General features: G+C 39.3%; 1 protein-coding gene across 2 annotated transcripts; it reads right to left on the reverse strand.

The window, feature by feature from the left end:
- Positions 1-197: 197 nt before the first annotated feature.
- Positions 198-14,857, reverse strand: nrbp1 (nuclear receptor binding protein 1). 2 transcript variants are annotated; one of them, XM_061707402.1, is made up of 18 exons: positions 14,412-14,857; positions 13,261-13,507; positions 8,765-8,887; positions 6,989-7,090; positions 6,800-6,889; positions 6,608-6,648; positions 6,037-6,131; positions 5,766-5,849; positions 5,627-5,685; positions 5,208-5,306; positions 4,998-5,130; positions 4,504-4,594; positions 4,321-4,371; positions 3,857-3,992; positions 2,242-2,295; positions 2,090-2,153; positions 1,921-1,976; positions 198-1,820 (listed from the first exon to the last, which is right to left on the reverse strand). In XM_061707402.1, the coding sequence occupies exons 2-18, from the start codon at positions 13,477-13,479 to the stop codon at positions 1,725-1,727; spliced, it is 1,593 nt and encodes a 530-aa protein (XP_061563386.1). In that variant the 5' UTR covers positions 13,480-13,507; positions 14,412-14,857; the 3' UTR covers positions 198-1,724. The 2 variants fall into 2 exon arrangements, with proteins under 2 accessions (XP_061563386.1, XP_061563385.1); XM_061707401.1 differs by having other exon boundaries at positions 13,261-13,510.
- Between the last annotated feature and the right edge of the window lie 2,382 nt (positions 14,858-17,239).

A 17,239-nucleotide genomic window follows, 5' to 3' on the forward strand; every position in this document is an offset into this window, starting at 1 on the left:
TTTTAAATATAAAACTTTTTATTAAAATACCATTTTGTAGTTTCTGCTTTTGTATAATTGCTTTGAAAAGCTTTAGCTGCAATTAGGTTGCTGCCAAATTCATCCAAAAACAAAAAGTCCTCATCTGATCTTTAAGGTGATCTACTTGTGATAAGTAAAAGAAGGCCGGACAAAAGACATGAAACACTGGATCTTTTTTTTTGTTTGTTTTAATTTAAGGAAGTGAAAAAAAAAAAGAGGGTAAAAGCATCGTGGAAACAGAGCACAGTGTCCAGCATACAGTGTAAAAGATGGTTACAAGCATGCCAGGCAGTCCCACACTTGTATCTACAGACCCTGTCAGCAGGTCGTCACGGCGTGGAGAAGACAAGACTTTTTCAATGACTCCGTTTCCATATCACCTACGCTCCTCCTGTTGGTGTGCACAAGCCAGAGGCCACGGGGACATTTCCAACAGGATACAGAAGTGTACGCTTGTGCAAACTAGCAGAGAGATCATCAAACAGTTAAAGAAGAGTGGTCTGAACCTTTGACAAAATAAGAGGCGGAAGAACAGTGTTGCACAGACGGCTTCAGCCATGATGAAGTTGAAAGTGCCCCCCCCCCCCCCAAAAAAAAAACAAACAATCTCATCTATATGTGGATGAGCATCAGCTGAAAAGTTTGAAATGACATTAAGTGGAGAACTGAAGCAGTTCCAGAAGCAGGTGTATTGGTCTCCGTTACCATGGTTGCAATCATTGATGCAGTGCTAAACACCAAAGCAGCGCCACATGGACTCAACCTGTCTGTTGATGAACATGCCAAACATAAGACACCCTTTCAGTGAGCCCATACTGATGCAACCTTCTAAGTGTTGCAGTTTGGACCATAATAAAAAAAAATCCATAAAAAAAACAAAACAAACAATTTCCTGGCAGATAACATTAATTTCAAAGAAAAGAATTGAGTGTATATTGAAACAAACATCGGCCGTTCGTGCTGGAAGTGAAGTACATTGTTCACTCAGGAAAAGAGACAAAAAGTTCAGATATGGGTTTTTTCTTCTTTCGATGTCTTAACCTGCCAATTAGACTATTGCGGCTGAATATTTCTGGCTATGTTGTATAATTAAGAGAATTTTTAAATAAATCAACACCCTGTTTTTACCCATTGGATGCATTTCAGAGCCGTCCAGAACTGATACAGGGTCAGACGATGCCTCACTCGCTGCTCGGGAGAAAATGTAAAGATCCAGACAACCAGACTTTAGCTCACAAGACCATAATACACAGACTTCAGTATGCAAGACAACAAACATACGGACGACTATCAAACAATTTCAGGTAAAAATGTTTAAAATACAATTTTAACACTGACTTAAGGAAAACACCCGTTTTATTTTGCTTACTTCTCCCATTTCTGTACAATATCAGAAGTGTCAGAAATAAGCCAAAAAGTGAAAACATTTGTGTTTTCCATTAAGTTGTAACTAGGATTTCCTCTTTTAAAAGAGAAGCAGATGGCTGTATTAGGTGGAGTGGAAAAAAAAAATAGAAACTGACAGCCACTTAGTGGCAGCTTTTTCCCACCAGAAGATACGAGGACAGGCTGCAGGATCTGCAGTCAGACCGAGGCTTCCTCCTCTGTCCTCGCAAAGCTTTCCTGCAACTCAGACACGAAGCAAAAGCTAGTCCTGTTGTGGAGGACGAGGAAGGCTGAGAGAAGGCCTGGTGAGTCCTCGGCTACGAGGAAACCGTCACCGGGTTGAGGGAACCATTCCGGCTGTAAAACTTCGAGAAGGCCTCTTCAAGAACGGACGTGAGTCGCGGCTGATCCCCCTGAAATGTGGAGACGACAATGTGAAACAAAATCCTCAACTGTGGCTTTACAACAACTCAGGAACACAAGCGGTGACCCAGGTCGATGAAGTGCACTTGCCTCGCTGATAAAGCCCAGTTGAACCAGTTCCACGGCGAGCTCCTGCACGTTTTCATCTAAGAAAAATAATAATAATAATAATAATAATTGAAGTCTCTCTCTGATAACAATCTGAAACTACAAGTTCTTCAATGTGAAGGAAGAAGAAAAAAAAGAACAAGATACATACTTGGTAACAAATCACAGCTCAAGTGCCTGTTCAGCTTATCCTCAAGTTTCAACAACAAGGTCAGCTGTAGGGAGAAGCAAGCATGTTTATTTAAGAGTAACATGTTCAACAGAGACTCAGACACGTGTCACACAGGTGGGACTGAGACTCACATGATGCTTTGTCCCCTCATCAACAGGCTCAATATTACACTGCATCTGAAGCACCTGGAAGCACCAAAGAAGAACTACTCAACACAAACTCTAATAAAGAACATGCAATCAGTATGGTTGCCATTTTCATGGTTTTGCTTGTAACCACAGGAACTGTTAGGGTTGTGAATCTTAAAACAATGGGATTTTATTATTTTCCCTTTTTTTAATTTGTTGGAAAAATGTTGCATGTGGAACTCATGCTTTTAAATTGCACTCGCTTTCAACTGGGACAGGTTTTCAGGTAACACTGCACTTCCACGGTGATTAGCGAAGACGACAGACTTGGAAATGGACATTCTGCTGATGGAATCTGAGAAATTGCTTCTCATCTCCAGTCTTATCCTACGAGAGGAAACAAAGTCTAGATCTAAGCTGAATACTGAGCGTCACTTGAGAGTAAGGGGAACGATCCTGCAGTACCGTTTTCAAAAGGTGTTAAGATGTGTGGCTTTACAGGTAAAGTTTTATTTTTAAATTCACCACACCCTGAACAACTAAGAAGACAAAGGAAAATTGTTTCCGACCCGCTACACGGTCTGCGTTTTTAAACACAGCTGCAAAAAGGCTGATAAAAGAGCATTGTGAAATAATAATGCAACAAATTATTTAGAGACACTGGTCGTTTGTTTGGAGTTTAATGCTCCAAACGGAGGCATGGCAGGAGAAGTTTGAGAACCATTTTGTTGGGGACTTGATAAAAACAGCAATTTTTATTTATTTTATTTTCAGAGAACAGACAAATCTGATTTAAAAAAAAAAAAAAAAAAACATATGTCCTTTCACAAAATAAAGGTAAACTTCTTCTTTTAACAGCCTCAGAAATTAGAGCTGGAAAGATCATTCAAAATATCCGATCTATTGATTCATTTTTGCAGCCATGTAAAGATTGAGATATAACCGTGGGAAGAAAAATGAAATGCTTATATTTATGGTTCTCCTAAACAAATAAATCAAAAAGAGGTGCTGCGATAGGACATTTGTAAAAGACAAAAGACTCATTCGAGCCCTTTTCAAGCTGCTCAAAACCACCAACGCCCAATAATGTCTTTTGAATCTGAAAGTGTTTAAAAGCAATTGAATCCTGCATAAAAGAAGCCCAGAAATCGTGGGTGATAATTTCCTCAGATCTGCACTGATGAAGATTTGCTGCACTGAGCACCCACAAAAATACTCTTTTACTGTTAGTCTCACATGGAAACTGCAACTGACAACAACCCACAGACAAGACTCACTGACTTTACTTGTCTGCAAAAAAGCTACCAACCTAATCTCAGTCCCACTGTGTGGGGCTGAAATCTGTAGTCCAGACAGTCAAACAATAAATTATCTTCATCTCAGAAAGTTAATCATCAGGGACTGTACTCCACCTCAGCCTACAAAACACATTCATGCCATCGCTTCATCTTCTCCAAGCTTTACAAACAAGCACCTGAACCTAAGAGCATTGACGGTAAACAAAACACTAATAGGATTCTACAAAGCTCACCCACAGGTAACCTCACCTTTTAAAAACACACGATTTTGGCTGTAAAAACACAAGAGTTTGTTTCTGACGTCTACTTCAAGTTCTTACCTTCCTAGTCTCGAGCTCTGCAGGCTCAGGTGTCGGGGTTTTGACCGAGGGGGGAACGATGGGCGATTTCACAGCCTCCTGCTGAGGTTGTTGAGGACACGGCAACCCAAATGCAGTCAGAGGATATATCCCATTCCTGTTAAACCAGAATAAAAAAAAAAAGTAAAAACACATCAGAAACATGCTCATTGTAAGTCTTTTTTTGTTTAAAATACCACAACTCCATATTATTTAATGGACACAAAACAGATTTGAATGAACAGATGTGTTTATGCATAACGGTCTAAACATTCAGCTGCAACTCAACCTCTATTACCCTTTAAAAAAAAAAAAAAAAAAAACTCACATCAGTGGAAGCAACTTTTTATTTAATAGTTCCCACCTTAATTAAGCCAGAAGCCTTAAAGCAGATGGAAATTATTTCTATATGTAGCAACAAAAAAATAAATAAAAAGATTTCTCACCTCACATCTTCCAGAAATTTGTCCAACTCGAGGGCGGGGAACTGGGAGAGCCTAGTGTAAAACAAATTCCATAACTGTACCCCTTCAGAAGAATATCACTTTAATTATGATAAAATGATCATCAATGACGGGATCTAGTATTTTATACAGTTGAATGTCTTGTGACTGAACATTGAGACCTACTTCATCTGGACTCCCTCCTTCGCCTCAACAATCACCAGGTTGGGATCCATGTTCTTGGTCATCTCCTCCAGAGCATTTTCTGGAATCATGTCTGCAGATAAAAACCAACACAAATTATGATCTGATCAATCGTCGTTGGTTTTTTAGGCAAACATATTTGAAATCATGTGAAATAAAACTTTACCGCGATTTCACATGTTGCCCTCTTTGCTCTATTATAATGGTAAACAATGATGGAAAGCGCCAAATGCCATGAAACCAAAGAAGGATGATATTCTGCCATTTTACCCCCCTCATTAGTTTACCAGCTTATTAGGTGAGCAGCCTTTGACAAGCTAAATGACTATAAGAGGCTTGCCGATTTACTGCTAGAATGTCCAGTCAGTGCTGAATGAGGCTGTTTGTCAACAACAAATGCTTCTTGAAAAATAAAGAAGTGTAGTTTTAAACCGAAGACATTAACAGCCAAAGCACAGATGATAGAGGGGACTCACGCTGATGGCTGACGATGCAGTGTGCAGCCAGCAGCTTCAGTAAGGGCACCTCAAACAAGGCCTGATGGAACAACAACTCCCTGGCTGTGGGTCTCTTGCTGGGGTCAACCTCCAGACACTTCTGGATGAACTCCTGAGAAAAGTACGGGGGATATAACGAGATTAATCATTTGAAATGTTCTCCAAACAGCCTTGCAGTCCCTCACTTACCCGCTGCAGTGGGTCCTCCAGCGACTGAATGGCACTGTTTATGGCTTCTTGGGACACATACGACGAATCTCCATTACTCTGGATTTCCAACACAGCCATCTGACGAAGCGATTGGACAAACAATGGCATTAAAAAACAACATTTAAAAAAGCAGCATCCCATGTCATCACTTTAGATCTGGCTTTATTTTTTTAAATAACAACAGGGGCAATTAAAAACATGAATGCATCCGATTTTCATTTGTCTGACTTCCAACAACAAACTTTCTGAGTCAATAACAACACTGTCTAAAGCCTGAACGGCAGTGATCAAGGCTTCATCAAAATGTTGTGTTATATTGTGATGCTACGCTCTTTAATGGTTTTGTTTTGATTACTGCCAACACCAGAACTGTTGAACCCAATAATGTCTCCTCTCACCTCTAAGGCGCACATTCCAAAGGAATAAATATCCACCGCTGTGGTAACGTTGGCAACCGCTAGAAAGAGACAAAAAACAAATTAAAATCTCAGAGGCAAATGCTAAGTCCAGGCATCTGTGAAACCAGCAGGATCTTACCTCCATACTCAGGAGCAAAGAAGTGAAGGCTCTTCTGCTCTTCACGGCAGGTTTTCACATGATTATTGATGGTGTCTGGAGCAACTGTGGGAGCGAAGGGAAAAAACACCTGGTCATGATGATAGTCATCACTAAACAGAAGCAATGATGCGTCTACAGAAAATAAAAACATCCCACTGGATTCAAATTCTCTGATTAAGTGATTTTCTTCTTCTTTTTTTTTTTCCTTCTCAAAACTCTTGCATCTTTAAGAAATCTTTCATGTCCTGACCTGAGCCGATCTTGATGAGGCCGTTGTGCTGGATGAAGATAGTGTCACAGGTGAGGTTGCCATGGATGATGGGATGTTCACAAGAGTGCAGGTAACTGATGATAAATAAACAGCTACTTTAAAACCCCTGATTATAAAACCTGGACTGAAATCAGCATAAAAACAAAATCCTAAACTGAAGGGAACATATGGAGATTTCTTCACTGTAGCCAAGTTCAGGAACTGTAATTTGGCGATGAAATGAAGCTCATGTGAGCTTATGTTCAGCCATTTTCATAGGTAATGACAATTTATGTCTTGGTGTAAACAGCACTACTATAAATATGGGCTGAGGAATAGATTCATGTTGTATTTGGTTTTGTTTATATTAAAATAAAACATTAATTATTTAAAACGAGATGTAAACTGAACAGATTTGGAGGATCGCTGCACCCTCAATAAAATTAAAATAAAAACCTTGTTCTTTGGGCTGTGAATGATAATGACTGACTCATTCACTCACTACCTAGCACTATGATTTGTTCAGAAACACAAAGCAGCTTGCACATTTTGGCATTTACGTCGGACTGACCTGAGAGCAGACAGTATCTGTGTGCACCAGCGCTTCCAAGCCTGTCAGATGGCAAACAAAAAAAAAATCCAATAAAACATGATTAAAACAGGAACAGCTTGAGCGAAATCAACATTTCTAATCACGACAGTGCCATTTCCAAGTAAATCCATCTCAGAAACTATTGGCAAGTCACAGCGGAGCTTTACGCACCTTTTCATTCATGGTCTTGTGGTTTTTCTTTGTCTTTTTCAGAAACTGTTTGAGACTCCCTGATGACATGTACTCTGTTATGAAAATGACCTACAGACAAAAACATACAAACATAAGCATGAAGATCATGATAATATTGTCCATGTGATCAGACAATCATTCATGTACATATAGTATATGACTTTGTACCCTGGTTCTGTTCTCCTTGACATCTGCCCAGTACTTGTGGAACTTCACGATGTTCAGATGTTCCAGCTGGATCAAATTATCAAACACTGCTTTGACCTTTTCCTGTGGTGGATGGAACAAAAAAAAAAAAAAGGAAAAACCAATTAAGTTTTTAAACAATAGCCACTTTGTTATATTTTGTGAGGGATTTGCATATTCATACTAAAAGAGCTGAATGATTTAAACCCCAGAATACTCATTATACCTATCACATTCACTTCCTCTGAATTAGCCTCGTTTTGGCCCGCAGGTGGACTTAGTGCAAGATTAAAATACCACCTCTCCTGATTCTAATGAGAGCTTATTAAATACATTTCTGAGTTTTACTTTACAAACCAAAGACATCAGAATTTACAGTAAAAGCTTAAAGAAACACATGAATGTCAGACACAAGTAAGAGCATTAAATAAAAGAGCATTCCTGAATTAAATCTAGGCCTATTACTAGATGGTAATGAGTGTAAACTTTTGTTCAAGGAGTGAAACAAATCCAAGCAGTTTGGCGTTAGGAGACACGTTTGCAGCACATCAGCTTTTAATATTACAATTGAGGACAAATAGCGATATCAGAATAAGTTATTTTAAGCCTCTGAAAAGACTTAAAATGTGAATCCACCTAAGATATGGTGTGATATGGTCTCTATAGAGAAACCAAAGTTGTTTTAACTTTGTATGTGCACAAAAACTGTTTAAAAAGGGTTGTTTGTACAGGCATCTCTGCAATATGTAAAAGTACAAAAATTGCTCTTTTGGAGTCGGTAAAGGAGGAAAGTTCATGGCCTCTGCTTCTAAAACTCACCTATTTTGTCATAAATATTAAAGTTCTTGTCCAGTTCTATGAAAGGAGACTTTTATACAGCACTGTCTCAGAAAATTAGAATATTGTGATTTTCTGTAATGCATTTACAAAAACAAAAATGTCATACATTCTGGATTCATTACAAATCAACTGAAATATTGCAAGCCTTTTATTATTCTAAAATTGCTGATCATGGCTTACAGCTTAAGAAAACTAAAATATCGTATCTCAAAAAATTTGAATATTCTGGGAATCTTAAACTGTAATCCATAATCAGCCATATTAAAATAATAAAAGGCTTGCAATATTTCAGTTGATTTGTAATGAATCCAGAATGTATGACATTATTTTTTTGCATTACAGAAAATAAAGAATTTATCACACTATTCTAATTTTCTGAGACAGTCCTGTATACTTTTTGTACACAAGCAAAATCTACAGAATGTAGTGCACTTGAGGGCGATGACTTTTTTGAAATTTGTCAGAGACTTAAAATGTTAGTTTACTCTGAGGTCAGCTACTTGCTAATCAGGTTTATGGTTAATGGCCGGTAAACTATAAATACGTGCTCCGTTCTCACTCATAACTGCTTTGATTCACATAATCCCCAGTAAAAGTCTTAACTAACTACCATCTCTAATTAGACCTGGGGCTGATTTCACTCCGGAATAGAGATAGGAACCGCTTTGTTTCTCAGGTCTACAAAATGTATCCTTTCCAATTCCTGAGACGTGTTTTCCACCTCCAGCAAGCAGCAAAAACTCAGCCAACTTGCCTAAGGAGATTAAAAATACCGAGGACGAAAAAGAAGGGAAAAAAAACCCCAAACAAACAACAAAACAGAGTTCTGCATGGACGTCACAGAAAGAACAAGAAATGAGGAATGGCCCAAGAAAATATCTGACGTGTTTTCCTACGTCAGGCCAGCTCTGCACCCACCTCTTGTAGCTTGAAGTTCTTCCTCTCCGAGAACATGACCTCATTCCACACAACCTCCACTCCCTCCTCGGTGTCCATGGCCAAGTACGCATTATCAATCCCAGGAACATTTCGCTGATTCACCTTAACATTGGAACAAGGAAAACTATTCAGGTTTTATCTTTAATCAACATTTAGGAAAAATCTGATTACATTTAGTTTAATTCCAAACTGAATGAATTACTCTGAAAACACTGGGGATCCACAATATGCCAGTAATGACAAACAATCTTTTTTTTTTTTTTTTTTTAAACACAAAGAACATTCGGTCGTAAGTTTTGCATCTTTTTTATAAAAATGTTTGCGACTCTAGAGGCCTTTATTTTGAAAAGTAGTTAGACAGAAAACTAGAAAAGACAGAAAAATAGGTAGAAAGAGGAAAGACCGAATACATGCAGTAAAAAGGTAATGCAAAATGAAGAACTAATCACTCTCCCAAGTGTGTGGATGTTTCACAGCTAGATTTCAATAATTTATTCTGTGTCTGTTTTGTATTCAACTGCTAACTGCAAATTATTATTTAAAAAAAAAAAAAAAAACTTTTTCATGTAATTTTATCTTTTTTCCCCCCCCTTCAATATATTTTCTGATTTTAAATGAATAAATGTTTATGCCCACTTCAAAATTTCTTGCATTGAAAGCCAATTTGTTTGCCATACTTTTAGTTAGAAGCACCATTAAAAATGTTAAATGGGTCACGGGGATTAGGTTAATAGGCTTGTACACCATTATTCTTTCAAAAATATCCTTTACATGTTTCATTATACCGCAGTTTATACTTTGACATATTTAGCAATTAATAAATTGTGCATAAATGAGTACTATGGGATAAAATGTTGAGCTCTTAAAGCCGCAGGTCTTAAGGCTTTTCAGCAATTTTAAGAGTTTATTTCTCACTGAACAAGGCTCTTCTCACTCTTAAAGCTTTACCACGTCAAACATAATTCACACATAAATTTGTGCTCTTTCACAAAATGTAACTTCAATAGAACCGCTATGCCAGGAATTAGACCTCCATGCCTCAAAGTGTCAGGAGTGCCTTCAAGTCAGTGCTTATTTTGAGTTAGAGCTCAACATAAAACCAGTTTGAAATGCGGCTTCAACGCTTCCAAAGCAAACCTGCGTGCGAGAAGATGAAAAGGAACTGATCCTCTGACGACGCCGGAAGATATCGACTTCTCCGGGTCATCCAGGGGCACAGGTGACACTGACTACGTTTACATGCAGTCAAAATTAGGGTTATTGCTAATATTCCAGTTACTGAAACATTCGGAATATTCCGTTTACATGCGTGAGCAAACAGGGTTATCCCTGTATACATGGTAATTAATCATTCGGGATATCTCGATCAAACCAGCGACGCGTGGAGAACGTGATGACGCAATTACCGTCATTTCCGCTTCTTCTTCCTGTATCCAAATTCAAAACAAATGCTGCTTCCCGCAACTTTTCGCTCACCTTCTTGTAAATCTCGCTATCCCCGTACTTTCTACCGTCTACAAATTCCAAAATGTTCATATCCTCATTACATCTATGAAGTGATTAGTCTCCCCCTCATTTCTCTTGAATTTCGCCGTGTTTATAAGAACGTCCTGGACTCAAAAGACCAGGATTCCTTGCGAACAGAGCATGTGCAGAAAACAAATTCATGTTCTGTTTGATCGGGATATTCTGTTTGGCGTTTACATGACCGAATATTCGGGTTTTAAAAGGAGTAACCCAGGGGTTATATTCGGGTTTTTAAAAACCGGAATATGAGTAAATTCAGGTTATTCAAAGGGGTTATTGGTGTTTACATGGCCGTGCAAATTCGGGTTATTGCCAATATTCGGATTTTAAAAGGGTTATTGAGTGCATGTAAACGCAGTCATTGTTGGTATACATACTCGAACTGCGCATGCGCGAAGTGGAATATTCAGTACTTGAAGCACCGCTTCTGGCGGTCAGCAGGGATGAAATAGAACCAGTTTTTCAGGCTTTGACAGCCAAAGCTCAGAGCACTGCAACCGCTGCGGCTGCAGCAGCAGCAGCAGCAGCAGCAGCAGCAGCAGCAGCAGCAGCAGCAGCAGCAGCAACTCTTCACTGATCCAGAGCAAAGAACAGCGAGCAGTAAAGGCTGACATGGAGACCAAATACAACATTACAACTGCCATGTATTGAATGCAAAACTTAGCATCTAGTCAGCTTTATTTCAAAAATTTGAAGAAAAACTGAGGAAGTTCAGTCAAAGCAGCAGTGGAAGTACACGGGTTTAGTCAAGTCATTCTCTTATTTTATCTATTTTTAAAACTTAAATGTTATAGTGTAGGCATTTCTGAGCATGTTTTTATAGATGTCATTAGATTTTTAAAAACCAACTGGTCTTTACACATTCTAGCTCAAAGCATGTAAACATTCAGTTTACAACAGCATTTATAAATACTCGTCAGCATTTAGAAACACTGGGTCGTACTGCAAAGAGAAATCATAAATGCACACTGTCGTTTACAAGTGTTTGCCCACTAGACACAGAACATTTGAAGGGGAAAACGAGACAAAATTATATCTATAGTATATAAACTCACCCAGCAGTGAAAGATCATTCTCTCTCCTTCTATTTTATTTTAATATCAAAGTTGTGATTACACTGAACTGTTGTCCAGGTTTATCTCATCAACATAATAAACCATAATAAGCGATAATAAACCTTGACAACTCTGACAGATCATGTTTGTTTTAAGGCGACACTGCCTCCCTCACCAACCATTTCCTCTTTAGTGACGTGATATAAACATCTCCCTTGCAGCTTGTCATCACTACTGCTCATGTGCTGGTGATAGGAAAAGAAGCAGACTCATGTCCACACACTTGCAGACGTGTCTGTGTGCACAGATCCACACACGCAATATACATTTAACTTATACAAGATACCTGTCAAGTCTCACGTTTTGGCCGGGAAACTACCGTATTTCACCCCTCTTTCCCGCCGTCCTCCCGTATTAGTATTTTCCCCTAAATTTCCCGTTTTATGATGTAATCATTTTTAAACTGCAAACTGAATTGTCACTAGCCTCGCGAGAACTGCCACCTACTGCAGCCTGGGTGGAAGTTCTCGCGAGGTTAGTGGAGACAACGGGAGCAAACTTGGAACAACAAATCAGAGATGGATGGATGTAACTAGATGCTAATGTAATGGATGTAATGGATGTAACTAACTAGTTTTCATGGACCCCAGGAAGACTAGTTGGCGTTTTGTGTCCGCTAATGGGGATCCAAAATAAAAAACAAAACAAAAACAAAACTAGAAAGGACGCATTTCTGCCAAAAAAGCGAAAGACTTCATGTAAATATCTCTAAAAATGGGATATAAAATTTACTTTCCTGAAGATGAGCAGGATGGGGCAGAGAGCCACATGAGTGAAAATGACAAATTAAAAGAAAATGTAAATGCTTCACTTGAAGACAATCAATGTGTATATAAACTGAAAAAATGTAAAATAAATAAATGTGCTTTAATTCCCCTTTGTGTTTTCATTTAGGCTCTATTATAGGAATTACATACATAGGAATGTCCACAGCATTTCAGTGTCAACAAAAGTCGGCCTATCGGAGTCTGAGGACATAATTGTAGTTTCTAAGTCGGTGACAGGTAGATATTTTGGATTTATCGTAAATCTAACTTAAAATATAAGATACTGGACCTCGGTTGGCGAAAGATTTCCCGTATTTTTAAATCCAAAACTCGACAGCTATGTTATACAAATATAACACACTTAAGTTTAAAGGGGACCTATTATGAAAAACACCTTTTTTCTTGCTTTAATAAAGTGGTCTCCCCTCAGCCTGCCAACTCACAGAAGGAGGAAAGAAACCAAATTCTGTAGTGTCTGTACAGCCGCCCGGATGAGCCGTCCAGTGTGATGTGGCTTCTACGAGCCATTCAGATTCTACTCCCTTTCGTTACGTAACGAAAATGCAATTTGCATCGGTTGGCCTCCGATGCGTGAAACCACACCCACAACTAACTCTGGCTGGAACAACAACAACAACTCCGCCGGCCGGAGCTTCCGCCATTTTTTCGTAGCGGTGTATCGCGTCATTCAGGCAGCCAATCAGCTCAGAGCCTCATTATCATAGCCTCCCCGCCCACTCAGAATCCTTCATAGATAATGAGGTTAGAGAATGGGAAGATAAAGACATGGCTCAGAGGCTGAATTTCTCATTTATTTATCAAAAACAATCAAAAGATTGTTTTTAAGACATTCAAGGGCCTGTTTAAAATAGGTATTAGATGCCATAATAGGTCCCCTTTAACTTTAATGGAGCCACTGTTACACTTTAACCATTGCACATATAAATGCATTTTCTAGTTGCTCAGTTCAACTTATTGGCAGTCACAACAAAAGAGCTGAAATAGTTGCATCCAACAGTCCCTTTACTTTTAAAGCGTTAAACCCCCCACATGCACCCTCCCCTACCTCTTCTCTGCGTTTCTGCCAGCGTCCACACGGGCTTTCCTCCAAAATCTCCGACTCATCCTCGCTCTCCTCCTCCTCATCCTCCGTGGTGGTGGCGGCGGGAGGCTGCGTCACCATGGAGACCGGCGGGGACACCGACGACACTGCCTGGCCTGCGGAGTCCGGCTTCGCCTCCGGGGCTCCGTCCGCCGGGGCCTGCTTGCTCTCCCCCTCGGACATCCTCCTCTCAGCTGTGGGGCCCAGCAGCCTGCTGCACAACACATCCACATCAGCCCCAAAATGTAAACATCACGACCCACAAAACGCACTCCGATGCAATTAAAACAGCATATCAGACTCTAGGGAAACGATACAGACTCATGAAAACGAGGACAAACAGACTCAAACACAGCTTTTATCCAACAGCAAAAACCACCCTTAACAAAAACAGAAGCTAATATGCAATAACAATAACAGAAATGATTGTATGCTGATGAAGGTTCTTGTGGGGTCCGTGTGTTGATGTGGAAGGGTGAATGTGTCTAGATAAGATAAGAAATCCTTTAATAGTCCCACAGAGGGGAAATTTCCAGATTACAGCAGCAAAGGGGATAGTGCAAAACACAAGAGGCATCAATATCACACGATAATATTAAAAAAACACTATAAACAGTATATACAATAATAATAAGAAGAAGAAGGAGAATAAAAATAGTAATAAAAAATACTAGTATATAAAAAGAATTAAAAGAATAACGGATGGATATTTACAGATATATATATATTTATTTTATTTGTTTATATTTTAAATTACATTTAATTTGATTATTTTATTTTTTTATATATGATGCGCTGACTGGAGAGCACTTTTAATTTCGTTGTACATAAGTTATAATGACAATAAAGATCTATCTATCTATCGCCTGATTTATGGTTCCGCGTTACAACGACGCAGAGCGTACGCCGTAGGCTCTGCGTCGATGTAACGCAGAACCATAAATCAGCCTTAATAAAGCGACGGTGTGCACCGACACGGCTGCAGGAAAAAGCACCGTCTTCAACATTTCAAAAGAAAGTCAGCCTTCAGCCTACGGATTCAACACGGAAAGGCCACAACAAACCCGGATCTCAAACAGAAATAAAAAGTCCCCCCCACACATGGCCGTACGAACCTGTGAAAGACGGGAAACGTGCGGATGCCAGCTCCAGTTTATCAGCCCTGCGTTAGCTCCGAGCTGCAGCTCCGAGAGGGTCCAGTGGGTCGCTGCTGGCTCCCTTGGTGGTGTGGTTGGGTTATTAACTCACAGCTGACGAACAGAACCCCCCCTCCCACAGCCTGTTTGCCTTTATTCGCTCAGATAATCACAAGTGTTAGTGTGTTTACGCCCCGCTAGCAGCCCTCCTCTCCGCTGCTCCTCAAGACTCCTCACAAACTACTCCGCTACAACTTCACTGGCTTAAAACATCGCAACGGTTCACAACGGCTCGACGTGGAAAGACAAAAAGGGGTTATGGGGGCGTCGTGAACTGCATATATCCTCGAACAGCTGACTGACTTGAAGAGCTAGCTGAACATTTATGATGGCGACAACTTCCAGATTCACACCGCACTGTCGGCGCAGCCTGCACGTCAGAGCCGGGGGTTGCCAGGTCCGGCTCATACAATCCCCCATCTCGGCCGGGTGTTCTGCCAATTTCTGCTGCTTTGCCAAAAAAATGCTCCCTAATGGTTTTTTCTACCTTTATAGAGCTACAATTTTACTGTGTTTTACTCCCTAGCCCACGTCCCTTTCCCCCCTTGTCGCTTGCCAGGCCGTCATTGTAAATAAGAATGTTCTTAATGACCTGCCTGGTTAAATAAAGGCTGATGACTGAATGAATATCAAATAAAGCGATAGAATTGTTTTTTTCTCTCTTTATCGTATAATGTTAACAAAGTGTAATGCAATTCATGCCATCGGTCGTGTATTTTGAAGGATCAAAATACTCAACATCCCATATTATCGATTTAGCGTGGCAATCAAACTTTGAAAATCGACTGTGCGCATGCGCAGAACCACAAAGTAGCATTTCTCGGCAGGGAGCAGAACATCGGCTTAAATATTCAGCGTCACCTTAAAGTGAGAGATTCGTATCTATGTAGCATGATACAGCAAGACAGACGCAGCAATTATACATGTTTACAATTAGGGTTGCCAACCGTCCCTTGAAAAACGGAATCGGTCCCGTATTTATAAACTAAAGTAGTACGCGTCCCGTATTGAGCTGAAAAGGGACGCACTTTGTCCCGTATTACTGAGAGTCAAAAAATAGTCATACAATGGCATTGGGCTGTTGAGTTCATAAGTTATTTTTTTCTGTTTTACTACAACTGTAGCCTACAGTCATGGCCTTTTAGGCCCAAATATGTTTACAAGTTTTCTACAGACTTTCTGTTTGCACTTTTGTTATTGAACTAAAAATGCATTATTACAGAATGGATGTTCTGGTTTCTTACTATTGTTTTATATTAATTTATACAATTTTAAGTTAAGCAGGACAGGTTTCTGTTTAAGAAAGATAATTATTTTATTCAGTTAATTTTGATATAATAATAATATATAATAAAAAAAAGTGAATTGCTAGATAATAATTTGTTTTCCATGTGTTCAAAAATATGCATCTAATTCAATTCAGGTTCGAGTCGAATAGTTAAAAAATCGTTTCACTCACAAAAAAAGGGGCTAAAAAAATTCACCACGCCAGGAAGGGTGAAGGCAACTGGCCAGCCCTGCCGATGAGGTGTCCCTTATTTATTTTTCAGGGAGTTGGCAACCCTATTTACAATGCACAAGCTTACTGTTAGTCAGGGTGTTTTTTTTTTACGACGTGCACATTTGTTAGAGATTTTCCAAATGTAAGCAGACACAAACATATTGCTAGTGGCAAGGTTTAAGCGCCCGATGAGTCATAGAAACCCTAGTATTAAAAATTGAGAAAAATGAATTTAGAGATTCAAAATAATGTAACAAAACAAAGATGGAAAAAAAAATGTGTAATGTGAGATGCCCCATTAGATTGATGAAAATAGAAAAAAAATCAGAGAGAAAGGCAACAACTTGCATGAAAGAGATAAATCCATATGTAGAATGAAACAAAACAGTAGGTAACACACACAGACACACAAAACAACCACATATTGTACCTGCATGGTGTGTGTGTGTGTGTGTGTGTGTGTGTGTGTGTGTGTGTGTGTGTGTGTGTGTGTGTGTGTGTGTGTGTGTGTGTGTGTGTGTGTGTGTGTGTGTGTGTGTGTGTGTGTGTTTTGTAACTCTTTCAGTCTTGCAGTTGATTTCATTTGTCATTTTTGTGTCTCCTCGCGTCCTTTGTTCTCCATTTTCCCATTTATGGCTAGGAAATCAGTCTTGGCAAACAGTTTGAAGGATGTCTCTGTTACTAAACTTCACCTTAAGTTTGATGGAGTAACTTGTGTTTTTGTTGGTATCTGTCACATCTAAAGGGAGCATGACATGAGGACCCTAGTTTACAAAGAAAATATAAAATAAACATTTGTGTGTCACAAGCACCTTTATTGCTTCTATGAAATAAATTGAAAGCTCCCAAACAGGGTTGACTGTCACCTTATTTTCTATATCTTTTTGTAAGTTTGTGAATCCTCCACTCACTTTTATGGAAAGCAGGGAAGAGTGGAGTAAAGATTGAGAAAAGTTAGTCCCTGTAAGGATGAGCGCCAGGCCTCTATAGTCCATGTCATTAATATTTTCTATTTACTCTGTATGTTGAACATAGCATATCCCTACATTTATTTGGACAACTCGGGGGAAAATAAAGATTACTTCAGGATAGTGGATATTTTGGTCTCTGTCCGTTAAAGATGGCATTTAGAATCTGTGTAATCACAGAATATAGAAAGACAGACATGGTGCTGAAGTAAATAGAATATTTATTAAGGGATTTAGTCAAAACCGCAGATTAAAAGCAGCTATAATTTAATTTATCA

This window comes from Cololabis saira, chromosome 18 (assembly GCF_033807715.1).
Source record: "Cololabis saira isolate AMF1-May2022 chromosome 18, fColSai1.1, whole genome shotgun sequence".
Lineage (NCBI taxonomy): Eukaryota > Metazoa > Chordata > Actinopteri > Beloniformes > Belonidae > Cololabis > Cololabis saira.